Raw genomic sequence first — 26,735 nt, forward strand, 5'->3', positions numbered from 1 at the left:
ATTAGAAATCTAAAAAAGTTATACTTTACCAAAAAAAAAAAAAAAGCACACAAAAAACTTGAAGAGCCGATGCCTTTGATCCCACCACTTTTAAGGCAGAAACAGGTGGATCTCTGAGTTCAAGGCCAACTCGGGCTAAGTAGTGAGACCGTCTCAAAACCAAAATAGAAACAAAACAAAAAAATAGTTTTTCAAGGTGGTGTATGTATTTTTGGGTTTTGTTTTGTTTTTGTTTTTGTTTTTCGAGACAGGGTTTCTCTGTGTTGTCCTGGATGTCCTAGAACTCATTTTGTAGGCTAGGCTGGCCCAAAACTAGAGATCCGCCTTCCTCTTAGTGCTGGCATTAAAGAAGTGTGCCACCACTGTCCAAATATATGTATGTTTTTTAAAGTCAACAAAATTTACCTGGCAAGGGGAATGTGCCATAATGCACAGCCTGGGCTGTTAACTTTTTAATGATAAGGAAATAGAAGTCAATGTTTAAGCTGAGCTTACAAAAATGGGTAGGATTCCCTTAAGCCAAAACAAGAGACTGTAAGCATAGTACTGAAGACCAAAAAATATTTTTAAATGAATGGGAATGAACACAAATTGTAGGAGACACCACATTTCTTAGCTGGAAAATGTTGAAGCACGATATATATATATATATATATATATATATATATATATATATATACACACACACACACACACACACACACACATATATATCGTGCTATGTCTTAGACACTGTTCTATCGCTGTGAAGAGACATCATGACAAGATAAAAGAAAGCATTTAATTGGGGGCTTACTTACAGTTCAAAGGTTTAGTCCATCATCATGGCAGAGAGTCTGGAGGCATGCTGGCAGGCATGGTGCTGAAGAAGTAGTTGAGAGCAACATCCTTCTCCACAGACAGAGAAAGCCACACTGAGCCTAGTGTGAGCTTTTGGAAACCTCAGAGTCCATCCCTAGTTATACACCTCCTCTAACACAGCTATACCTTCTCCAACAAGGCCACACCTCCTAGTCCTCAAATAGTGCCACTCCTTGATAACTAAGTGTTTAAATGTATGAGCCTATGGAGGACATTCTTACACAACCACAAGCTAGAATCTGTCTTTGTCTCATAGTCCTAATTTGTATATAAAGCCATAGAGATTAAGTAAATTGTATAGAATTGTTTGTTGGAACCTGGCACTCAAAGCCAGGTCTGCCTGATTCTCCAACTTATATAGATTATGACGATATTTTTACCTTTTATCCTCCAGTGACTTAAACATTTTTATTTGATTAATTCCTTTAACTGGCATTTGTGAAAGAAACACTTGCTATTTTCCTTCTTAGGAAGAGATAAGTGATTCAGATGTGAACTTGGAAGCTCTTCAGAATGAAGACGAGACTGATGACCCATTGATGATTCTAAAATCAATCTTATTGCAGGTAGAGTGAGTATTTGTACTTATTTGTGTGCAATTAATTATTTAGATGTATTGTTGTTTGTGTATATGATGTATTTATATGTATGAGAATATCAGATAAGATTATTTTAAGGCTACCTCTAAATTGGAATATGGTTTCGTTTTAACTTTTTTTTAAAGATAGGGTCGCATTTTTTTGTAATCAGGCTGGCCTTGAACTCACAGAGATCTGCCTGTCTTTGTCTCCCCAGTGCTGGGATTAAAGGTGTGTGTTACCACACCCTGATTTGATTTAATTTAATCGCTAAGTGCAGTGGCTCTTTCCTTTAATCTCTCATCTTGAGAGCATGAAACAAAAGAAATGCCATGAATTTGGGGCCAGCCTGGGCTACAGAATGAGAGTCTGTTTCAAAGAAAAATCTATTTGTCCTGATACTAGAAGCACTAGCAAAAAGACAAGTACCAGGAATGTGGCCCAGTTGGTAAAGTGCTTGTCTAGCATATACAAGTCCTGGTACCACATGAAGTGGTAAATGAAGTGCCATATAATACCAGAACTTGGGAGGTGGAAGTAAGAGGGTCAGAAGTTCAAAGTCATTCTCAGATACATAGCTAGCTGGGCAACATAAGACCCTCTCAACACAAACAAAAGAGCATTTTAACCTATGTCTTTGGAGTTCTTATCTGTAAGCACATCCTATTCTGAAGTATTGGGGCTAAAGGTACAACATAGTAATTTTAAGAAGACATAAAAACCTGTGTCAGCAAGATCTTCCTTGTTTGTTCTTCCAAAATCATGAATAATAATGTTAGGAATGTGGCAAACTGCAGAACTCTCTCTGGATGTTGCTCTTTGAATTTCTGTCTGTGACTCTTAGCAAATGGGTTTTCAAATTGAAGGTCTTCTAAACTGATACTTAAGGTTACTTTAAAAACATAGTCTTTGGGAGATAAAAGAAAAAAATTTTAAAAAAAAAACATAGTCTTATTGATCCCATTATAAGTTTGTGCTCTAGGGAAGATGAGCAGGTGCACTCCTTTTGCTCCCTTGAATTTGTGGTATCATTATTTCTCACCAGATCTTAACTGACTATATTTCTTTCATAAGGAGGAGACCAATCAAATTCCTGTTGATCAGCTGGGCCAGAAACTCTTGAAAAAGACAGGAATATCTTGGAACAAGAAATACAGAAAACAGTATGGAGCACTAAGAAAGGTAGTGCTGGCATCAACATGGGCAGTCATCATCCTAGGAAGCCATATCATGGTCCTAGCAACACAAGTTCCTATGTAGAAGGAGCTTTAAAATAGATGAAAATAATTAGTGTTTTTGTTGAGTGGTTGGAATTCTGCTGGTATATTACAGATCACATACATTGTATTTAGAGTATTTATGAAGACTCAAGCAGGAAAAGAAGCTGTTAATCACAATGCAATTACTCTAAAGCTCAATGAGTAGCAAAGCCAGTCATCTCGCTTTAAATCATCTGGGTTTAAATGAGACTCAAAAGCTAGTGTTACCAGAAATGAAGCAACTTTACAGAGAAAGCATTTACCTGCTCTTGGGAGTGTTGAACAAGTAGTTAGACCACCAGAAAAGCTCACGTTCCACTACTTGAATTTGTTTTGTAATGATGTTGTTTTAGAGATTCTCTGATCTCTAATTTCCTGGCATAAAACTTGTTCAGAATGCCCCATATTATCCTCTTAGTGTCTTTAGAACTTGGAAGTTTTGAGCTTCTTTTTCATTTCTGATGAATAAGATTTATTTCCTTGTTTATTTCCTCCTATCAGTGTTCATAGGGTTTATTGAGGTTATTGTCAAAGACTTTTCAAAAAAGGAACCTTTGCTTTTGATGCAATTATATATATTGCTGTTGATGTTCTCTATTATCTGTTTTCTGCTTTATTATGTTCTTATTTTTAATTGTTTCTACTTTAAGAAATTTAATTCACCATCTTTTTGTAGTTCTTAAGTCTTCTAATGCATGCTTTTAAAGTTAAGACTTCTTGGTATGCACTAACTTAGCACTATAACCTTCTCTCTATCACTCAGTTTAACTTGTGTAATTTGCCATGGGTGAAAGTGTGCTGTTTAATTTCCAAATATTTGGGAATTTTTAATAACTTTTAATTTATTTTATCTGCAAACTGATTTTTTTTTGGCTAATATTTTGGCTAATACTACTGTGCTCTAAGAACATACTACATATGACAATTCTTTTGAATTTAGAGAAACTTGTTTCATAACTCAGAATATAGTCTGTTTTGGAGACATTGTTTCCTGCAGTTGGTGATGTCGTGTTTCATAAATAACAATGAAGTGGGTGGAGAGATGGTTCAGCCATTCAAGGCTAGGCTCAAAACCAAAAGTAAGCATGGCAGTGATGGCACAAACGCCTTTAATCCCAGCACTTGGGGTGGGTGGCAGAGGCAGGTGCATCTCTGTGAATTTGAGGCCAGACTGGTCTACAAGAGCTAGTTCCAGGATAAGCTCCAAAGCTACAGAGAAACCCTGTCTCAAACAAAACAAAAATATCAATGAGGTCAGTTGCTTAAGAGTGATATTTATTCTCTACCTTTACTAATTTTTTCTTCTCAATTATTGAAAGGTATTTTTAAGTCTTCCAGTTATAATTATGAGCTTGTCTCTTCCTTCTTTGGTTATAGCTAGTTTTTTTTTTTTATGTATTGAAGCTGTATTGTTATGATTATGAACATTTAAATTTGTTACAGCCTCCTGACATCAAACATCCTTCTTAATCTCTTCTTTTTTTCTTTCTTTTTTATTATTTCTTAAAAAAAAAAATACCAATCCAAATTCCCACACCCTCTCCTCCTCCCAGTTCCCTCCCTCTCCCTCCACAAACTCTCCCCCTACTCCTCCAACCCTAAGGGAGTGCCATGCACCCCACCCTGTGGAAGGTCCAAGGCCCCACTACATCTAGGTTGAGCAAGGTTTACATCCAAAGAGAATAGGATCCCATGAAGCCAGTATATGCAGTAGAGACACATCCTGGTGTCACTATCAGTGGCCCCTCAGTCTGCCCCAGCTGTCAACCCCCTTCAGAGGGGCTTGCTTGTTCCCATGCTTATTCACTCCCAGTTGATTTGGAGTGGGTGAGCTACCATTAGCTCAAGCAAACTGTCTCAGTGCATGACCCCTCATGATCTTGAATTCCTTGCTCATATTCTCACTCCTTCCACTCTTCAACTGGATCTTGGGAGTTCTGTCCAGTGCTCTGATGTGGGTCATTGCCTCTGTTCCCATTTGTTGCTGGATAAAGGTTCTATGGTGATATTTAAGATAATCATCAGTCTGACTACAGGGTAAGGTCAGTTCAAATACCTTCTCCTCTATTGCTTAGAGTCTTAGCTGGGGTCATCCCTGTGGGTTCTTGGGCATTTTTCTAGACCCAGGTTTCTTGCTAACTCCATAATGGCTCCCTAAATCAAGATACCTCTTTCCTGCTCTCATATCTGTCCTTCCTCCATCTCGACTATCCCATTCCCTCAAGTTCTCCTCAACCCCCGTTCTCCCCTCCCTTTTACCTTCTGCTCCCCTGCTCCCAAACTTGTCTGATTCTAATTCAGGTGGGTCTATATATGTTTTTTCCTTGGGTTTACCTTATTACTTAGTTTCTCTAGGATCCTGAACTATATAGGCTCGTTGCCCTTTGTTTATGACTAGTATCCACTTATAAGTGAGTATATACCATATTCGTTTTGGGGGGGGGTCTGGGTTACCTCACTCAGGATAATGTTTTCTAATTCTGTGCATTTGTATGCAAAATTGAAGATGTCATTATTTTTTACTGCTGAGTAGTACTCTAATGTATAGATGTGCCATACTTTCTTTATCCATTCTTCAGTTGAGGCGCTTCTAGGTTGTTTCCAGGTTCTGGCTATTGCAAACAATGCTGTTACGAACATAGCTGAACAAATGCTTTTGTAGTATGATTGAGCATCTTTGGGGTATATTCCCAAGAGTGGAATTGCTAGATCCTGAGGAAGGTTGATTCCCAGTTTTCTGAGAAACTGCCACACTGATTTCCAAAGGGGTTACACAAGTTTGCATTCCCACCAGCAATGGATGAGTGACCCTCTTGCTCCACAACCTCTTTAGCATAAGCTATCATTGGTGTTTTTTATCTTAGCCATTCTGACAGGTGTAAGATAGTATCTCAAAGTTGTTTTGATTTGCATTTCCCTGATAGCTAAGGAAGAAGAACATGTCCTTAAGTATCTTTTGGCCATTTGAAATTCTTCTGTTGAGAATTCTCTGTTTAGTTCAGTACACCATTTTTTAATTGGGTTATTTAGAATTTTAATGTCTAATTTCTTGAGTTCTTTATATATTTTGGAGATCAGTCCTTTGTCTGATGTGGGGTTAGTGAAGATTTTTTTTTCCCATTCAGTAGGCTACCTTTTTGTTTTATTGACTGTGTCCTTTGCTTTATAGAAGCTTCTCAGTTTCAGGAGGTCTTATTTATTTATTGATGTTCTTATTGTCTGTGCTACTGGGTTATATTTAGGAAGTGGTCTCCTGTTCCCATGCATTGAAGGTTACTTTCCACTTTCTCCTCTATCAGGTTCACTGTCGTCAAATTTATATTGAGGTCTTTAATCCATTTGGACTTAAGTTTTGTGCATGGTGACAAATATAGATCCATTTTCATTCTTCTACAGGTTGACATCCAGTTATGCCAGCACCATTTGTTGAAGATGCTTTCTTTTTTCCATTGTATCTTTTTTGCTTCTTTGTCAAAAATTGGGTGTTCATAGGTGTGTGAATTATTATCTGGGTCTTCAATTCGATTCCATTGGTCAGCGTCTCCATTTTATGCCAATACCAAGCTGTTTCATTACTGTAGTTCTGTAATAGAGCTTGATGTTAGGAATGGTAATGCCTCCGGCAGTTCCTTTTTTGTACAGGATTGTTTTGGCTATCCTGGGTTTCTTGATTTCAGTATGAAGCTGAGTATTGTTCTTTCAAGGTCTGTGAAAAATTGTGTTGGGATTTTGATGGGGATTGCATTGAATCTATAGATTGCCTTCGATATGATTACCATTTTTACTATGTTGATCCTTCCTATCCAAGAGCATGGGAGATCTTTCCATTTTCTGGTATATTCTTCAATTTCTTTCTTCAAAAATGTAAAGTTCTTGTCAAATAGGCCTTTCATGTCCTTTGTTAGTGTTACCACAAGATATTTTATGTGATTTGTGGCTATTGTGAAAGGTGATGTTTCTCTGATTTCCCTCTCAACTTCTTTATCCTAATTTTTTTTTGAGTTGATCTTGTATCCTGCCACTTCACCAAAGGTATTTATCAGCTGTAGGAGTTCTCTGGTAGTTTTGGGGGTCACTTATATATACTATCATATCATCTGCAAATAACGAGAGTTTAACTTCTTCCTTTCCAATTTGAATCCCCTTGATCTCCTTATGTTGTCTTATTGCTATTGCTAAAACTTCAAGAACTATGTTGAAGAGATATGGAGAGAGTAGACAGCCTTGTCTTGTTCCTGATTTTAGTGGAATCGCTTTGAGTTTCTCTCCATTTAATTTGATGTTAGCCGTCGACTTGTTGTATATTGCTTTTATTATATTTAGATATGATCCTTGTATCCCTAATATCTCTAAGACCTTTATCATGAAGGGGTGTTGAATTTTGTCAAATGCTTTTTCTGCATCCAATGAAATGATCATATGGCTTTTTCTTTCAGTTTATTTATATGGTGGATTACATTGATTGATTTTTGTATGTTGAAGCAGCCCTGCGTCTCTGGGATGAAGCCTACTTGGTCATATGGATGATTTTTTTTTTTTTGATGTGTTCTTGGATTCAGTTTGCTAGAATTTTATTGAGAATTTTTGCATCCATGTTCTTGAGTGAGATTGGTCTATAATTCTCTTTCTTGGTTGAGGCTTTGTGCGGTTTTGGTATCAGGGTAACTGTAGCTTCATAAAAAGAGTTTGGCAGTGAGCCTTCTGTTTCTATTATGTGGAACACTTTGAGGAGTATAGGTATTAGCTCTTCTTGAAAGTTCTGGTAGATTCAATATGAACATTTAATATTGTTACAGCCTCCTGCCATGAAATGTCCTTAATCTTCTTAATCTCTGTCCTGTGAGGTATACTTGGTGAAATTACCTGTGGCCAGTGAAACGGAAATATGGAACCCACAACAAACCCACTTAGGAGTTTATTAGAGGGGGCATGTATAGGCCTGGAGAAGTCAGAGTGCAGAGAGAGGGGTTTTTTTTCTTTTGAGTTACAGCACTTTAATTAAAATGTCTTTTGCCATTTTTGTTGAATCAGGAACTAAAACATGCTATCAAATTAAGAGTTTTATTTCACAGTAGTCTATGAAAAGCAACATTAAATCAAATAAGAATTAAGTATGTCCTTGGAGACACCTATCAACATAGTTGGAAATGTTAATAGTAAGTTCATTTCTAAAGTAGATATTATTGACCAAGATTCTGAATCTTTAGTTTGTACCTCACCTCCTGTCTTAGTTACTATTTCCATAGCTGTGAAGAGACACCAGGATATTGGCAACTCTTATAAAAGAAAACATTTAATTGTAGTGACTTACAATTCAAAGGTTCAGTCTATTATTATCATGGAATATGGAGATGCGCAGGCAGATATAGTGCTGGAGAAAGAGCTGAGGGTTCTTACATCTTGAAACACAGACAAGAGGAAGTAGTCTGTTTCACTAGGTATATCTTGAGCATAGGAGACCTCAAAACCCACTGCCATAGTAACATACTTCTTACAAGACCACATCTACTCCAGCTCATTATTGACACTCTATTTGAAGGACATTTTCTTTCAAATCACCATAATCTACACCTTGGTCCCCAAAGGCTTGTAGTCATATCATAATACAAAAATCCATCCAGTCCAACTTCAAAAGTCCCCTTTGTCTATAACAGTCTCAAACTTCTGTAAAATTCTAAAGTTCAAAATCTTTTCTGATAATCATATGCTCCCTTAAGTGTAATCCCCTGTAAAATTAAAATCCAAAAGCAGGTCGCATACTTCCAACATACAATGACACAGGATATACATTAACATTCCAAAATGTAGAGAAGGGAGCAAGTGAGGGAATACTGAACCAAATCAAGATGGAAAACCAGCTGGGCAAACTCTGAACTCTGCATCTCCATGTCTAATGTCAAAACTGTCCTCATATATTCAACTCCTTTCAGCTTTGATGATGTCAACATATTCAGAGAGAGGGTTTTTAAAAGCTGTCCAGTGCATGCACACAGGGGGTTGATCTAACTACGTCATACACAGATGACAGGGCTCATGCATGCATGCAAGGGCTTAGCTGAGTCATACGTGGATGATGCAACCACGCATGTGCGTGGGTCACACGGCAGGGGCCTTTAACATCCCTGGGGCCATTAGGCACGTCTACCTGAGGGCTTGTCCGCTTATTGTGACTGAAATCATAACATTCCACCCTTTCGTTTATTATAAAAATTTGGGGAGTTTGAGGCCTTTAATGGGTGGGAATGGGGCATTGTAAGGTCTCTTTTTACTGCTTCCTGCTGATTTTGTGGGCGTCAGAGAGTGGAGATGCTTGACCACGTACTGGAGTGACTGATTACTTTTGTGTTTTTTCCGGGCTCTGTGGAACTGGCTGGCTGGCAACGTGGAACTCGCAAGATGCTGCAAAGGCAGAGAATTATGTCTGGAAAAATTTAAAAAAAAAAATTTTAGATCCTGGTGATTAAGGGAGGAGAGTCCCAAGACGGAAGATAGAGGGTTTTTTGGTGGTGGTTGGGGGGTTGGAGGGAATTTCCCAGGGGTTCCCAAGACCAAGAATGATAAGGGAAGAATTAAACGATACTTATTCTGGGCGAGTCTGATCCATTTAGGCAGGTCCAATTGGCTCCCTGGAGCTTATGACAAAATGTTTGAAAAGAAATAAATTTTAGACATATTAAAAATTTATGATTATGATGATATAGTGTTGGAATTGAGGACGGTGGGAAGGAGGGAGGAAAAGAAGGGGAGAATTATTAGAAAGGGGAATTATTAGACCCCTCAATGTTTTACCTGAAGCAAATTTTAAGGCACTTGTTTTCCTTTAGCATCATGGTATTACCTTAACATCCAGGAGACACTGCTGCAGTCAGTGATAAACCTGTTATGTTAAAGTCTGTTTTGTGAGATTTTGGAGTTTGGGGCTTGAATGTCCCCAAAACTCGTTATTGTTTCTTACCATCTGGACTTTTGGAAATCCTTGTACCTCCAGCTCTATGTTTAATGATGGTCCCTGTAGTAACAGCTGAGTAGTTAGTCTGGAAATTTAAGTATGACATTGGAGATATAGCGAAGTTGGTAAAGCAGGTAGGAGAAAGAGGAAGAGGGAGAGTATATGAAGTTTTTGGCACAGGAGGGTTGAGTATGGTGATGAAACTTTTATTTTTCTGGAACTGGAGAGAGAGTGGCTGATCTTGGTGTCCTCTGGAACTTAAGGGAGCAGGGCCCTGTTTGAGTTACCGTATCTGAGGGAGTATCTTGAACTGGAAGAGTAAAAGGTTTAAGGTGAGACAGGTGGATCCAATGAGATAGTCCCTCAAGCTTGACAGTTAAGCTTGGGAGTTATAAGAATTACTTTAAAGGGGCCCTGCCATTTAGGGTAAAGGGTGAGGGGCATTGGCCTGGGGGAGATAATAATACCTGATCTCCTATTTTAATCGGCGGTGAGCATGAATTGGCACATGGTTGAGGTAATGAGTAGTTGGTAAAATCCCATAATAGGGAACGAAGATAACAGCAGAGTAAGCAGGTGATCAGGAAGGGGAGAGGTTTTAGGTGAGAGGCGGGCGGTGGTGGCGCACGCCTTTAATCCCAGCAATCGGGAGGCAGAGGCAGGCGGATCTCTGTGAGTTCGAGGCCAGCCTGGTCTACAAGAGCTAGTTCCAGGACAGGCTCTAAAAAAGCTGCAGAGAAACCCTGTCTCGAAAAACCAAAAAAAGAAAAAAAAAAAAAAAACTGGCCACACATACATGAGTTCAAAGGGCAAGATGGAAAGGGACTTTTGGGAGAGCCCTAAGCCTAAGAAGGGTCAGAGGCAAAAGTTTTACCCAGTCAAGGTGAAGCTCCTGTGGCATCTTAACAAGAACATTTTTTAAGGAACAGTTAGTTCGTTCTACCTTCCCTGAAGACTGAGGGTGGTATCGCCTCTGCCCCCGGAGGGTGTGTTGCTTGTGTTTGGTGAACCTTGTCTGCATGTAGTCTGGCTTGCTCCCAAACTCGCCTGCACTCTTCTGGAAGTAGGTTATTAGATAGGGTCATATAGATATCATGAAAGGTATAAGGTATAAGTCCCTTTTATAAAATTGAGACTTAGAGCTTAGATAGTAAAAGGCTTAGATATAAGGAAACTCCTTCCATTTGCCTGTGCACAGACAGTAGTTAGAAAGCTCCCATACAATATCAGGATCAAAGGTGCCACTTTAAATTGTTATCCAAATTGTAAAGAGGTCATTTTTTGAACAAAGATGGACAAGTATGGGAATTTGTAAGTAGAGCATTAAGGCCTGGGGTTTTAGGGCCTCTCCAAGGCATCCCAGCAGGGAGGCTGGATTGATGGTCTTGGATGGCTTGCCACCCATAGCTGAAACCATGAAAACAGTGACACCACAAGGCTTATAGGGACATCTCCCCTATATAGGTGGGCTGTGAAATGGCAGTGGACACCACAGGGCTTGTAGGAGAGCGCCCTCTTCCTACAGGAGGGGTGTTAAATCCTGACTGGCTCCAGTCAGGCCATCTTGGAAGCCAGAGAGGCCACGTCGGAGACCACTGACCAGTGGGTTCAAAAGAAAAGAAAAGAAAAGAAAACGGTTTTTTTTAAAAAAAGGAGAAAGAAAACTCTGAGGGACCCTGGGCCCCCAGTCGTGGGAAGACTGACCCCGGGTCGTCCAAACACTGTTTTAGCCAAGGGAAGCAATCCAGAGCTGAATGTCAGCGAAAGGCTCAACCATAGTCGTCAAGGCCATGGTTGGGGGCTGTCTCCCCATTTCTAGGAACACCAGAAGATTGCCATGAGCTCAACTGTCAATTCATTGGGTTCAGAGAAATTGTTAAGATGACCAGAATGGGGGAAACTCACCAATTGAAGCTGGTGGTGTGTGTAAAAATTGCACTCAGGCAGATGGAACATATGGTTGTTGTGGAAAAAAATACCCAGTTCTGGATCCTGAACAGGTACAGTCCTGGGGAAGTCAATGTGCAGAGAGATGGGGGGAGGATGGTTCATCTAGCTTTTAAAAGCTGCCTAGCGCATGGAACAGGGAGTTGACATGACTGCATCATGCACAGATGACAGGACTCACGCTTGTGTGCAAGGACTTAGCTGAGTCATACATGGATGATGTAATCATGCATGTGTGGGGGTCACGCGGGGGCCCTTTAATATCACCAGGGCCATTTGGTACTTCTGCCTGAGGGCTTGTCCACACATGCATAGCCCTAGAACCCAGAAAAAGTGTCAGCCTTATTGTGGCTGAAATTGTAACATTTGGTGTGGTATGAGTATAGCTACTCAAGATTCTTAGGAATGTCTCAGTTTCCTTTTGCAGGCTGGAATAAGCTTTTAAATTAACTTTTTATGGTTGTTATACTTGTTGTCATGATGCTGTTTGAAAAATTAGCATGTTATCCTTTTAAGTTTTGAGCCCGGAGTTATGTCTCCTTTCCACTTATGGTATTGATATCACATACTGTTTAGTTCTTTTTCATTGGTCTTGGTAGACATTTACCAAGCTTTTAAACTTTTTAAGAAAACAGCTTTTTCCTGATTCTCATCACTTCCATTCTGTTTACTGTCAGATGAGAGTTTGTCATCATCTTCCTTATTTTTAGTGTTTTTTCATTTGTATTTAATGTACTAATTGATAGGATTGTCCTTGAATCTTCTAAGTCACTATTTTATCTATTTTTCTTCTATTATGTTTTTTTTCCATCCTTGCTTTCATGTGTAGTAAGCAAGTAATTTTTTAGTCTACTATTTTAATTCTTTACCTATCTAATTTTTAGTGACTGATGTTTATATTGCATATACATTTTTATTGCTAATTATCAGTGAACAATCTGCATCTGTCCAGTATAAGATCCTAATAATACAGTCCCCACCTTTTTCTGTTGCTCCCATCTTATGTCTCACCACTGCTTGTGATGTCAGTTCTGCTACATAAACTGATTTTACTTTTAATATTTAGGTGACTTTTAAAGAAATTAGGGGGAAAGTTGTTTTATATAGACATATTTTCAGTGTTTTTTCTGTTTGTCCAGGTTTATTTTTAATATTCTACTGTCGGGGGCCAGCCTCAACAAAAATACCTTTCTCCAGAGTGGAGGTGTGGGAATTTAGAAATATAGTAAAGAATATGAAGATGCAAATGAAAATAATAAAAACACAGAAACATATAGGATAGTATTGGGAGGGAATTTTCCAGTGAGTACTGAAAATTCGCCCACGTTTAATTTCCAACTGGTTAATATACCCCTGACCCCAAATGGTAGGAGTAAAACAAAAGACTGCATTAACATACAAATTGAAAGCTACATTCATAGCTCATGTTCTAGACCAAACACTTTGTAGACAAATATTCCCTGGGTGGAATCCCAAATTATTTCCATAAAGGGAACTGGAACTTATTTGGATCTTTAGACTTTTGTTTTAGATAGGAACCAACTACTTCCTTATTTCAGGAGCACAAGGTCTGGCAACTAGCCTGTTGACAGTAGCCTTAAGAGAGCAAAATTCTCTGATTTACAACTAGGTGGGACCTTTGTCCAAGCACAGTAACCTTGAATGAATAAGAAAAAAGTCCCTCTCTGTCCTTTGACTTCTTTGGCAGAAAACTTAAACATTTTAAATGTCATATGCAGCAGATCTCCAAAAGATTGAAGGACAGCAATTTATTAAGTACATCAGGAGTACACAAACTTAGTTCCTAGTTACTTGCTTCAGACTCAAGCCCAAAATCGCATGCAGGAAACTAGATGAAGCCTATTTCTAGAATTAGTTAGACCATTAATATCACAACAGAAAGTTTAAGTATATCTAATAATCTTAAAACTATTGAGATAATATTTATATCTTAAGAAAAGTATTAAAGAGTCAAAATAAAACCAAAGAAAAAGAAAAGGAACCAGCAGAGGACCAAACTAGACCCTCTGAATGTGGGTGACAGTTGTATGACTGGAGCAGACTGAGGGGCCACTGGTGGTGAGGCCAGCTTGTACTGGCTTTTTGGAACCTATTCTCTTCAGATGGATACCTTGCTCAGCCTAGATATAGTAGGGAGGGACTTGGTCCTTCCTCAAAGCAATGTGCCTTACCCTCTCTGAGGAGTGAATAGATAGCGGTTGGGATGAGGGGGAAGGTGGAGGGAACAGGAGAAGGGGAGGGAGTGGGAACTGGGATTGGTATGTAAAATGAGAAAGGATAGGTTTTTTTTAATTAAAAAAAAAAGAGGGAGGGAGTGGGGGTGTGGGTGGAGGGGAGGGGAGGAAAGGGGGAGGAGGAGGGGAGAAGATGGCAATTTTTAATAAAAAATAAATAAACTGGAAAAAAAAAGACCAAAGAAAAGTTTTGAAGAGTCAAAATAAAACCAAGGGTTTGTGAGATTAGTGGCAATAGAATATTCCCTTAATATGCTGTATTTATCTCAATTATTCTGGTATCAATAAAAACTTGGGAGTCAGATATTGGGGGGAAACATAATAGATTCAAAAAATAAGGGGAGGAATGATCAGCTAATCCTAACTTCCCATACTTCACAGATTGAAAAGGCCATGAATCTCTCTGAGCCCCTCCCTATATCTTCCTATGAACCCTTATCTGGGTCCCCTAAAACCTCTATGGCAGATTCTGGTCAGCTGGTTGCTGATTCTGCCCTCTGTAGGCACAGTTTTCCAGTGCTGGCAACCACCCTCAAATAACCACTCAAAGTCTTTGTTGTAAATGCTCTGCCTATAACTCCTGGTTAACCCATATTTCTTATCTATCTTTGTCACGTGGTTCAGTACCTTTTCTCAATACAGCATGCCCATCTTGCTTCTCTGTCTCTGCTAGCAACTCCTCTGACTCTGTCCTTCTCATCATTCTCGATTTAGCTCTCCTGCCTAACTTTACCCTATTCAGCCATTGACCAGTCAGCTTCTTTATTAAACCAATCATAGTGACATATATCCACACAGTGTAAAGGAATATTCCACAACCCTCTGATTCAAAGTAAATTTTACTGGCAGTATCAGTGAGAAAAAAATATTCTACAAGAATGGTTTCCGTTTTTCCTTCAGTTAGTCCCAACTTCCATTTTTTATTGCATGTATTTTTTACCATCTCTGTTTCCCACTGCCTTTAAGATCTCTTACTTCTTTCTCATGATCACTATTAATACACATATAAATACATGCCTATTAATATACAGATATCTGTAGATATATATGTTTAAATCTAGATTCCACATACGAGAGGAAGCATTTGTTACCTGTCTTCTAAGACAAAGCTTACTTAATGTAATGATTTCAATTTTATTCATTTCCTACAGAAGTCATGACTCCATTTTTTTCTTATGGCTAAGTAAAATTTTACTGTATACATGTGCCACGTTTTCTGTTCATCTCTTGACAAACATCTACTCTGGTTCCCTTGGCTATTGTGAATGACACAACAGTAAACATGAATGGGCAAGTAACTGGTGTGATAGAGTCCTTCCAATATATGCTCAGAGTTGGCACAGCTGAGCCGTACAGTAATTGTGTTTGATTTTTTTTTTTTTTGAGTGACATCCATACTTATTTCGATAGTGGCTGAAAATGGTTACTTACATCTCTTCCCCAGGATCCTTTCCAGCATTTGTTGTCATTTGTTTTCTTGATGATAGCCATTCTGACTATGAGATGGAATTAAAGGGTTTTCATTGGCATTTCCTTGTTGACTAGGATGTTGTTTACTTTTTAAAGCTTTTATTGGTCATTTGTGCTTTTTTTCTAGTGAGAACTTACTGTTCATTTCATTAGATCATGTATTGATTAGGTGATTTGATATTTGTTTTTTGCTATTCTTTCTGTATGTCCAATATTCATCTGCTATTTACTGTGTAGTTGACAATGATTTTTTTTCCTCTAGGCTTTTTCACCTTGATCATTGCTCCTTTGTTTTGTGGAAGCTTTTTAACTGAAAACATTTCAACATACAGGTGTGAGCAGGAGTTTTCTGAGAACTCCAAGAACACAGAAATCAATCCTAAGAATTGGCAAATGTGAATCTGTAGAATTAGATGCCTTCTAAATAGTTTAGAAATGCTTGTTCTTCCCAATCTCCTTCATTCAAGCACTTCTTAAACCAGTGCTGTTTTTTTATTCAAGTGCTTTCCACATTGTGGCTTATCACCCTTCTCCCTCAACAGAATTGTTAACATATGTGAAAGAGTGCTCAGATTTTGTCATACCCAGATGAGTGTTCTCCCTCACAGAGCTAGCAAAATAGAAAGGTAAAGTTAAAAACATCTAAACACACATACGCATAGAGTTGTCTCATCTAATTAAAAACTTTTTTATTAAAAATTTATTTAATAAAACTAATTTTTGTTTTTGTATGTTCTAAATAGTTCTTACAGCTCCATCCTCAGATGTTTCTGCTCAGCACAGATGAAAGTACAGTCAGTCTCCTGAGGAACCATTTTACCCAGGCCCCATCTGATCTCCAAAGGAGCCATGAGCAGATTCTACATACACTTGCTACAGAACCTCCAGGGTTAAGCGATAACAACAGCTGCCCCCATTGGTTTGATATCAATGATTCCAAAGTCCAGCCAATCAGAGAGAAAGCTATCACACAGCAGTTCCAGGGTAAAGAAAGTGCCTACATGCTGTTTTATCGGAAAGCCAAGCTGGAGAGGCCCTCTGAAGGTACGGGAGAGAAGTATTCTGATTTGTCTTATTAGTAAATCCAGCAGATAAGCTCTCAGTGCTGCCTGCAGTTGTGCCTTTGGAAGAGATGGATTTGTCAAGGTATCTTTAAATATTTTAAAACTAATACCTAAGAAGTCTGTTGTGTCAAATGAAAATCTCTCAGCTTATCATTCAAGTTTTCCTTATGTCTTTATTTAAGCAGAAAATCATACTTTATTTTTTTAGTTTGTCATTTTGTGAGAAAATGTCTTAGATTCCCCCCCACACACACACTAATAGTTAGATTTTTCAAAATTGAATTTTCTTAGATGTTGTTAGTGTGATATATCCAACTTGAGTGCAGTTGCCCAGTTTTTATGATTGACTCTGTCATTCAGCCACGTGTTGCCTTTGAACAGTGAGTGGTCTTGTTTTCTTACTTTCCTTTTTATAGTCCTGTCTGTTCTCTTTCCCCAAAGTGTTATGTTATTGAGCAGTTGAAATATATTTGAAACTCTCTGTTGAACCTCTGAGAGAGCTCCTACCTTATAGTTTAGCCTTCCCCACCTCATCATAATAAAGAGTATTTATGGTAGAAACTGTCACCATGAGTAAAAGATGGTCTAATCCCTACAGAGTTTTCTCAGAAGTTAAAAGCTTCTGAATGTGGTGGTTTACACCTTTAATTCCAGGACTTGGGAGGCAGAAGCAGGCAGATCTCTCTGTGAGTTTAAGGCTAGCATGATTTCATAGCAAACTTCTGGCTAGCCAGGGTTATTTAGTAAGACCCTTATTCACACAAAAAAAAAAACAAAACGAGAGAGAGAGAGAGAGAGAGAGAGAGAGAGAGAGAGAGAGAGAGAGAGAGAGAGAGAGAGAGAGAGAGAGAGGAGGGAGGGAGGGAGGGAGAGAGAGAGAGGGAGGGAGGGAGGGAGGGAGGGAGGGAGAGAGAGAGGAGAAAGAAGAGCTTCTTAGATTGGCAGAGCTATGATTACCAGTAAGGTGCTGTTCTTAGAAAATGGGGATAATGATCCTTTTTATAAAGAATAAAACAATAAAACAGTTATTAATTTGCATGAAAATTTTTTAAAAATTAACTTTCTAGATCTTGAATATACATGACAACTGCTAGCCAGAAAGGCTTTGTCTTTGAAAGAAGGAAAAAGAGATCCCAACCTAGTGACATATTCCTGTGATCCCAGTTACTCAGAAAGTGAAGCAAGAGGATTACAATTCAATGTCTGACTGGTCAGTCTAGTAACTGCAGCCTGGTGGGTTGCAGATCAAAGTGGAGCAAGAGAAAGGTGTAGTAGATGAATACTTAATATTTTGAGGTATTTGTTGCCATCGTTATCTTTATAATCATGACTAATTAGAAATCACCTTATCTGTCTTAATTATTGCTATGTAGAGGTACCATGACCACAGCAACTCTCATAAAGAAAAACATTTATTTAGAACTGGCTTACAGTTCAGAGATTTAGTACATTATTATCATGTTGGATAGCATGGTATCATGGAGGCAGACATGGTGTTGGAGAGTAAGTAAGAGTTCTGCATCTTGATAGGTAGGCAGCAGGAAGAGAAAGTGACACTGGGCCTGGCTTGAGCATTTGAAACCTCAAAGTCCACCCCAGTGACACACTTTTTCCAAGAAAGCCACACACACACAGCCTAACAAATTCACACCTTCTAATATGCCATTCCCTGGTGACCAAGCATTCAAATCTATGAGTCTGTGGGATCCATTCTTATTCAATCACTACAATATCCAACAGAAAAAGGTTAGGGACTAGAGAAATGGCTCTGTGGTTAAGCTCACTGACTGTTCTTCAGAGGATCTGGTTTGAATCTTAATACCCTCACATAATGACTCACAACTGTCTCCAACTTCAGTTCCAGGGAATCTCATACCCTCTTCTGGCCTCCAAGGGCACCAGGCACATAGGTGTACAGAGACATACATGCAAGCCAAAAAAAAATCATGCACATTAAGTAAATATTTTTTTCAAAATAAAGAAAAATACTAGATAATTATGCTACTTCTTAAGTATACTGCTGTCCATCACATATTTAAAAGCCTGTGGGAATATGAAGTGAAAAAACAAGCTACCACTTTGCTGACTACATCTCAGTTTTTATAAAAATATTGGTATATGTGGGTGATGCCTTGGGGTGAAACTACAGGTAGTACCCTAAAATACTTTGGCACCAGTCATGGTGGCTCATACATATAATTCAAGCTCCTGGAAAGCTCAGGCAAGAAGATTGTAGTGAGTTCAAGACCAACCCAAGTTACATAGTTTCAGGCCAACCCAGGCTGTAGTGGGGCGCTTTATCAAAAAAAAAAAAAAAAAGTGATTTCTGGAATTTGTATATTCACCATATGTGTTCCTGGGTTCTCTGGGAGGCCAGAAGAGCTAATTGGATCCCCTAGAACTTGAGTTACAGAGGGTTGTTGGATACCATATGGGTATTGAAAACCAAACTTGGGTCTCTGGGAAGAGCAACCAGTTAAGAGCAGCTCTTAATTGCTAAGCTACCTCCATTCCTAATTTCTGAGTTTTTACAGTAACCAACTGATAAATTTATAAAGGATCAAAACTAGTGGGTGTACTTTAAACAACAACAATAACAAAAAATGCTCAAAGAGAGTTGAAACGATGAGATTCTTCTAGATCAACTTTAAAAAAAATTATTTCTCATGGTGTTTTGTTTTGTTTTGTTTTGTTTTGTTTTATCGCTCATCCAGCAGAACTAAGATTGAGAGAGAAATCTGTTCTCGCTTAACTGTCATTAGTCAATGATGGTGTCCTGGATTCCAGCATAGTTGTGTGTGTGCATGTCTGCCTGCATTCACATATGCATGCATGTATGTATACCATGTGCATGCATTTATCTGAGGGCATCAGACCCCTGGAGTTGCAGGCAGTTGTAACTATCTGAAGTGATAAGAACCAAACCCCAGTCGTGTGCAAAAGTAGGAAACACACCTAACTTCTGAGCCATCTCTTCAGCCCCTCATACTTGTTTGAGAGAATGTGTTTCAGTGTATCCCAAGTTGGCCTCCAACTCAAGATGCTTGTGCCTCAGCTTTTCCAGTGCTGGGATTACAGGTGTGTATTACCACACCTGACCTCAGATTTTCATCCTGCCTGTAGCAACCCAATTTTGTTTAGTCAAAACAAATTAATGGACAGTTTTGTTCACAGCTCGAGCCAATCCAAGATACAGGGTTCCATGTCATTTGCTGAAGGAAATGGATGCAGCCAACATTCAACTGCAAATGAGAAGGTATTTGAATACATTTGGTATTTGGGTAGAGTTTCTGGAAAATACTAATCAGTTTGGGACATAAGCATTCAATATGGAAGTTTATCAAAATATGTATACCTATCAACTAGTTATAGTAAAGATACTATTTATCCATATGTAAGAGTGAGTAATAATATACAGTAACCATTGCTAAGAAGGGATCAGAGCCTAGGGAGTCTAGAGAAATTTACAAGCATGCAGTTGTACTACAAGAATTGTGTTCTAGCCCAGCCAAATTATTCCCTCAGTTTTAAGTAGTTGTAAGAACTAACATATATTGACAGAAGACTAGAGGTGGGTTGATTGCAAAAAGGCTTAGTGTCAGTCTGGGCTGGAATGGCTGGGCTGGGGTGGTGGCTTAGTGGTTAAGAACACTGGCTGCTTTTCCAGAGAACCCTTGTTTAATTCCCAACACCTACACTGTGCACAACTGTCTGTAGCTCCTGTTCTACAGGATCTGTGCTTCTGGCCTCTGAAGATTCTGCACATGCATGGCCGTGCGTGTTCATGTGTGTATGTGTGTGTGTGTGTGTGTGTGTGTGTGTATATATATATATACACGCACACATACACACACACACATACACACACACACACACACACATACACACACACACACACACACACACACACACGCACACGTATACATGTAGGCAAAATACCCAAAATAAAGGTTTAAAATAACTGAAGGCCTGATTTGAGAACATGGCTAACCTTGGACTCTGGAGACTGTTGTACTGCTGTATTTGCTCTCCAGTGGTGTCAGCAGAGTGAAAAGATGTTTCTATAATCCCGTTGGGTGTGAAAGGGGGAGATAATGTAGCAAGCTGTGTTCAGAAATTTTATCATGGACTTGTAGCTGGAGTGAAAATAGCAGATCCAGTGAATGACAGACCAAGATCAATGGAACTCTCCATAAAAGCTAAAACATGTTAACGTGTTTAACATTGAAACATATTAAATACAGAAAAAAAAACTTGTGTCAGTGACCTAGGTTAGCAGTTGCAATTTAAGAAATAAAAACAAAAAAGCAAAAACTAAAACTAAAGTCCTTAGTATGGCCATTGAAAAATCTAATGTTCCTGTTGACCAACTTAGAATGCATCTGAAGTACTGAGTCTGGTGACAGCCTCCTTCCAGCCCAGCACTGGTCATTCTGCCTAGGAGTACAAGTTTGGTGCCAGGCTTTGAGTCAGTTGAATGCAGGCAGAAAGGAACAGGAAATAGCCATTCACTCAGGATTTCAGCATGGAAACAAACACTAGGAAGGATCTTCTAACAGCTGTCAGCATCTTCTGAGAAAGCCTTGGGAGCCTAGTGGAAGTTAGGAATCCCCCTTTGAACATGTGTGTGGGGATCCAGCATTCTGTCCATGGGAGTGACAGGACTGGAGATGGCTAGCAGTGTTTAGTCTCTGTGAAAACAGTTCATCTCTTAGAATTCATGATGCAGTTCCACTGAATGTGTGCTGTGTGTTGAAAAGCCAAAATGAATCATTTTGGCAGAAGAAAAAAATATTACCAGAGTAGAATGGAGAGTTTGCTTGTATGGTAAGGCAAATATTTTTGGTTTGAGGTAGAATATTACAAAAACATCATATGTATGGTTTTTTTTTTTTTTTTTACATCTCTAAAGGGCAGAATGTGACTCTGCAAACAATAATTTTGAATTGCATCTCCATCTGGGTCCTCACTACCGTTTCTTCAATGGAGCTCTTCATCCTGCAATCTCTCAGACAGAAAGTATGTGGGATTTAACCTTTGATAAAAGAAAAACTTTAGGAGATCTCCGTCAGTCAATATTTCAGGTAATTCTTATTTTTCTCTTAACGGAAACATTAAGGTCTGTTTCGACAGACTGTTTCCATTTCATTTTATTAAGCAGTAACTTTTCCAAAGCTCCACAGGAAGATCCTACATCTGCTAGTGCATAGCAGGATAAACCAAACCTTCTCTGTGATTTTGCTGTTGTTCTTTGTTCAGTTGGTTGAGCGGTAGGTTTGGTTTGGTTTTAGATAGTATCTCACTATAAAGACCAGGCGGGACATGAAACCACAATCCTCCCATATCAGCCCCTAATTACTGGGATCACAGGTTTGTGCCACCATTGCTGGTATTTGTATGTCTTCAGAAATGCTTTTTTGTGTATTTTTCAGCAGCTTTTGAGGTGACTAATTGAGCCTGATAGATGACAAAGTAAAGTTGTCTCTACTTTCAGGAAATAAATGAAAGAAAATTGCTTTTCAAAAGAAATAAGAGGAAATGTTGAGCCTAATACTTAAGAACCACTGAACAAATGAAGATAATTGGTTTTGTATTCTCTGGTGTTAGGTTGCTTGACTGATAGTGCTCACATTTGTTGTTCTGGTGTGAACATGCTAGGCAAGCCCTAAGTAGATCCTTTTGTTTGATTTAGCTTGTGTTTTGAGATGGTATCACTATAGCCCATGATGGCCTCAGATTCACAGTAACCCTTCTGCTTCAGCCTCCTGAGTGTTGGATTTACAGATGTGATTTACCAGACAGGGATTTTCATCTAGTATTCATCTCCAGATCATTTCTTTGCCTGTGTTTCAGTCACAGGACAGTGGAGATGCTCCTCATTTGTACGTATGATAACTCTCCTAAACATTTCATTTGGCTCTTCATTCAGCCTCACCAGGGCAAGCCAGCTCCATTCTGAAAATAAAGAAATTATATCTTACAGCATCTAATGTTGCATATGCGCAGATATCTAGTTGGCATGGTAGGGCTAGGACCTTCTTCTAGCTGGTATCCTGTCCCACACTACTGCCTGATCAAAGGATTTAGAAATGTAAATTCTTGCCAGGCTTAGTGGCATGTGTCTATAATTCCCTTATTTTTAAGATGCAAACAGGAAGATCAAGAGTTCAAGGTCGCCTCAACTACAAAAGAAGTTTGAGACTCTTTTTTATTGAGACTCTTATCTTAGAAAACAGGAGGAAAAAGAAGAAAATGTAAACTTAGGGCATGGGTGCCCAAAAAATAATTTAAATGAAATCTCTAAAAATTTATATCTATCACCAAAATTATTAGCTTTTTATTTTCTCCTAAGAAAAGCAAACTAATATCTTTCTTTTTTTCTTCAGTTGGTTTACATGCAGTGTACATGCTGCTTCAGTTGCAGGCCCTTAGAACCCTGTAGATGTCTGGACTGCAGCGAAGTTCATTTCTGAGTACCTTCTGGCAGATTAAAGCCCAGAGACTTGGGGCTGTGACTTGTCTCTTAAGTATTGTGCTCTCTTTTCTCTGCTGTCTAGTATTTCAAGCACACATCTCTGAAAACTGTTACCTCAGATATAAGCTGATGATGGGGGACTAGAAAATTGGCAATGTATATGACTCTTATAAACATCTTCTAATACAACATGTCTTGGCTTTTTACAAGAAATATCTTACAATGTTTTGAAGAAACCTAGAATAGAAATGTCGTTCTGCTATCAATCCGGTGCAGTTCCTACAGTCCCTAGCTCAGATGTAGAAACTTAATAAACCTCTGGCCATCTAGTATTTAACAGATCCTATGCTTGTGGCAGGGGGTGGGGAGGGTGGTGTTGGGATCAAACTCTGGTCCTCATGCAAGCTAGGCAAACACTGTACCACTAAGCTAAACTCCAGCCCAAGATAAAAGCGGCGACATTTTAAATTTAGAGTAGGCCTTCCTTTCTAGCACCCTGGAGCATGCATGTGGGCTGGAGCCAGTATTGCTTTTCAAAGCAAAACCATAGCTCATTGGGGCAGAAATTCCTAGGCTGGGTTGTTGAGCAGTTTGCTTTCTAAGAAAAGCAGTCCTTACATTGAATAAGATTGTCTAGATGGCTATTGGGGTTTTTCCTTTTGCATCTAAATTCTTTAGTCCATAATGGATGCAGTCAATATCTTTGGGTTTAAATAATTTCTCAAATGATATTTATTTATAGAATACTGGTGTTGGTCAGGGATGGGACTGTTCATTTGCTCTTCTTCCTGAGTCAGGACTTGCGCTACTCACATGTTGGAGCTCATTGTTTTCCCACTGTTAATATTCTTTAGCTATTGGAATTTTGGGAAGGAGACATGGTTCTTAGTGTTGCGAAGCGTGTGCCAGCAGGACTTCACGTGTACCATACCCTTGATGGTAAGATCAATAAGGAACACAACAACTCATTTTATGTGACATCTTAGGGAAACTTACTTTCTTTGTCAGTCCTTCTCTGCCTCCTACATTTTAAAAAAAAATGCATCTCTCTCTCTCTCTCTCTCTCTCTCTCTCTCTCTCTCTCTCTCTCTCTCTCTCTGTGTGTGTGTGTGTGTGTGTGTGTGTGTGTGTGTGTGTGAGAGAGAGAGAGAGAGAGAGACAGACAGACAGACAGACAGACAGACAGACAGACAGACAGACGGGAGCCTTTGGAAATCAGAGGCCAACTTTCAGGAATGGATTCTTTGCTTTCACCATGTGGGTCCCAGAATAGAACTCAGGTCATCAGACTGTCAGCAAGTGTCTTCCCACTGAGCCATCCCAGCAGCCCTTTCATCTTTTGACTGCATAAATTAGGGTAATATTGTCAATTTTTAAAAAAACAATCTGCCCATCCTCCCAATATAGAATTTTTTATTATTTTTTTAAAAAAGAAAGCAAACTATTTTCATTATATATATTAATCTCAGTTCCCACACCCTCCCCTCCCATTCCCTCTACTTACCCCTGCCCCACCCCATCCACTCCTCAGAGAGAGTAAGGCACATTGCTTTGGGGAAGGTCCAAGGCCCTCCCTACGATATCTAGGCTGAACAAGGTATTCATCCAAAGAGAATAGGTTCCCAAAAAGCCAGTACAAGCAGTAGAGATAGATAAATCCTGGTGCCACTGCCAGTGGTCCCTTAGTCTGCCCCAGCCATGCAACTGTCAAACCACATTCTAGTTTGAACCTATGCTTGTTCCTTCCTTGTCTAACTGGAGGTGAGCTCCCATTAGCTCAGTCAAGTAGAACTATTTCAGTGGATGAACCCATCATGGTCTTGACCTCTTTTGCTAATATTCTCATTCCTCCCACTCTTTAACTGGACTTTGGAAGCTCAGTCCAGTGCTTCAGTGCAGGTCTCTGCCTCTGTGTCCATCAGTTGCGAGATGAAAGTGCAGTGGTGACGTTTATCAGTCTGACTGCAAGGCCACCATCCTACCAAAACTTAAGAAAAAAATATTTTTATATAGTTTATATGTAACTGTATAATATATATAATTATTTATTTATATATAATATATAACCACAAATGATTGAGAAAATGATTTAAAACCACTAAAATTTTATTTATATGGCTTTGTTTTGCCCAGTCAGCTTCAGATTTTGTAGCAGACAAAAGCAACTCATAAGAGTTTAAAAAGGCACTTATGTCTCTGAAATAACAACAGACAGTATGAGAACAGTAGTGCAGTGCATACATCTGGGACTCCACTTTGCCAAATATTGTGACAACTGTCCCCTAGAGCAGATTGGTGGTGATCTGGTGCCGTTTGGAGTCTTTGCCTGATCTCAGGGGACATGGGCCTGACTGTTGATCTCTATGTACCCTCCTGTCTTGCAGCTGTGCTCACAGAACCATATAATGGTCCAGATAAAAGCAATATAAAATACTAGAAATAATAAAATGAAATAATTACTGTTTTTATGGTTTTTCCTTAATTAGTGCCTTTTCAAATACACATTGGAAAGTTGCAGCTCTCTTTAGTGTAGCTGCATTTGGCAGTCATGGAGAATGAATTGACTCTCATCGTTCTAGGAGATGAACTGACACTGGGTGAAGCTGAAATTACTGACGGGGAAGATATCTTTGTATGGAATGGAGTAGAGGTAAGAAAAATGGCTGAAGAAATATTCATGATGATTTAGGGTGTTTGAAAATTCCGTTGAAAAGCTGGGGGTATAGCCTGGTTGGTAGAGTGCTTACCTAGCATACAGAAAGCCTTGGACCAAGCCCAGCCCCCAGCACTATGTAAAACCAAGTATGATAGTCAGCACCCAGGAAAGAGGCAAGAAGATCAAAGTTCAAAGTCATCATTAGCTACATAACAAGTTCAAAGCCAACCTGGGCAACATGAGACTATGTCTCATTCCAAACAAACAAAAAAAAGTCATTATAATGAAATTTTATTCAGCTTGCAGTTAGCCATTAGAAAATTATTGTAAGGAGGACCTTGAACTTAACATAGTGAAGGGAACCCTGATGGCTCTTTGGCCTGGAGAGGGAGGGAGTGGGGGTATGGGTGGAAGGGAGGGGACGAAAGGAGGAGGATGAGGGGAGAAGATGGAAATTTTTAATTAAAAAAAGAAAGAAAATTATTGTAATGAACTTGGTGTAATGAACACATGTGATCCCAGCACCAGGGGAGCCTAAGACAGAAGAACTGCTTAAGTTGAAGGGTAGCCTAAACTACATAGTGAGTTTCAGGCCAGCCTAAGATACGTGTCTCAGAAATCACGAGGAGGTGCAAGGAGGAAAGGGAGGAAAGGAAACTGCTGGACTGTTCAGTACTCCTGAAGTCCAGTTAGCGGGAGTTGTTAGAAAAAGAAATATTTTGATGGCAGAGGAGGTGGTTCCATAGGTAAAGTGCTTGAGTACCTGGACCCATGTAGAAAAGCTAGGTATGATGACGTGCTCTTGTAATTCCAGCACTGAGGAGTGGAGATGTCTGTGTTACTGGGTCTGCTGACCAGCCAGCTTAGCCTGCTTGGTGAGATCTAGGTCAGTAAGACACCCTGTCTCAAAAAAGGAAAGAAAGGATACCCAAGATTTTCATCTTCTCTGCACACACATATGCACACACCTGTACATACTAATGCACACACATAACAGTAGTTTAGTAAGCATCTCCATTTTACCAGACTGTATGTCACATGCTAGCTGCAGAGGTAAGTTAGTCAACAATGGCTTTCTTGTGTAAATAACTGCACCATAGGCTATAAGGGGTGTGTGACAGCTGTAGGGATGGGGACGGGCGTGTCCAGCACTGCTGAGGCAGGGATGACAGAGAAATGAATGCTGTCCCAGAAAGGAGTGAGGAACATCTCAGCTGCTCT

General features: G+C 39.3%; 1 protein-coding gene across 7 annotated transcripts in view; it reads left to right on the forward strand.

Annotated features, from left to right (window-relative positions):
• The window catches only part of Usp40 (ubiquitin specific peptidase 40), an 81,584-nt gene that overhangs the window by 22,287 nt on the left and 32,562 nt on the right, over positions 1-26,735 (forward strand). For 5 of the 7 annotated variants that reach the window (XR_005286467.1, XM_038338459.1, XM_038338462.1 and 2 more), the window contains 7 exons: positions 1,332-1,427; positions 2,514-2,621; positions 16,063-16,363; positions 19,558-19,639; positions 21,296-21,467; positions 23,713-23,797; positions 25,438-25,508. Coding sequence is in view for 6 of the 7 variants with exons in the window: in XM_038338459.1 (XP_038194387.1) it covers positions 1,332-1,427; positions 2,514-2,621; positions 16,063-16,363; positions 19,558-19,639; positions 21,296-21,467; positions 23,713-23,797; positions 25,438-25,508 (915 nt within the window). In the remaining variant the exon portion in view is untranslated. Of the gene's footprint in view, positions 1-1,331; positions 1,428-2,513; positions 2,622-16,062; positions 16,364-17,306; positions 19,462-19,557; positions 19,640-21,295; positions 21,468-23,712; positions 23,798-25,437; positions 25,509-26,735 lie in introns of those variants that run through there. The other 2 variants (XM_038338461.1, XM_038338464.1) reach the window with 2 other exon arrangements.

This window comes from Arvicola amphibius, chromosome 8, assembly GCF_903992535.2.
Source record: "Arvicola amphibius chromosome 8, mArvAmp1.2, whole genome shotgun sequence".
Classification (NCBI taxonomy): domain Eukaryota; kingdom Metazoa; phylum Chordata; class Mammalia; order Rodentia; family Cricetidae; genus Arvicola; species Arvicola amphibius.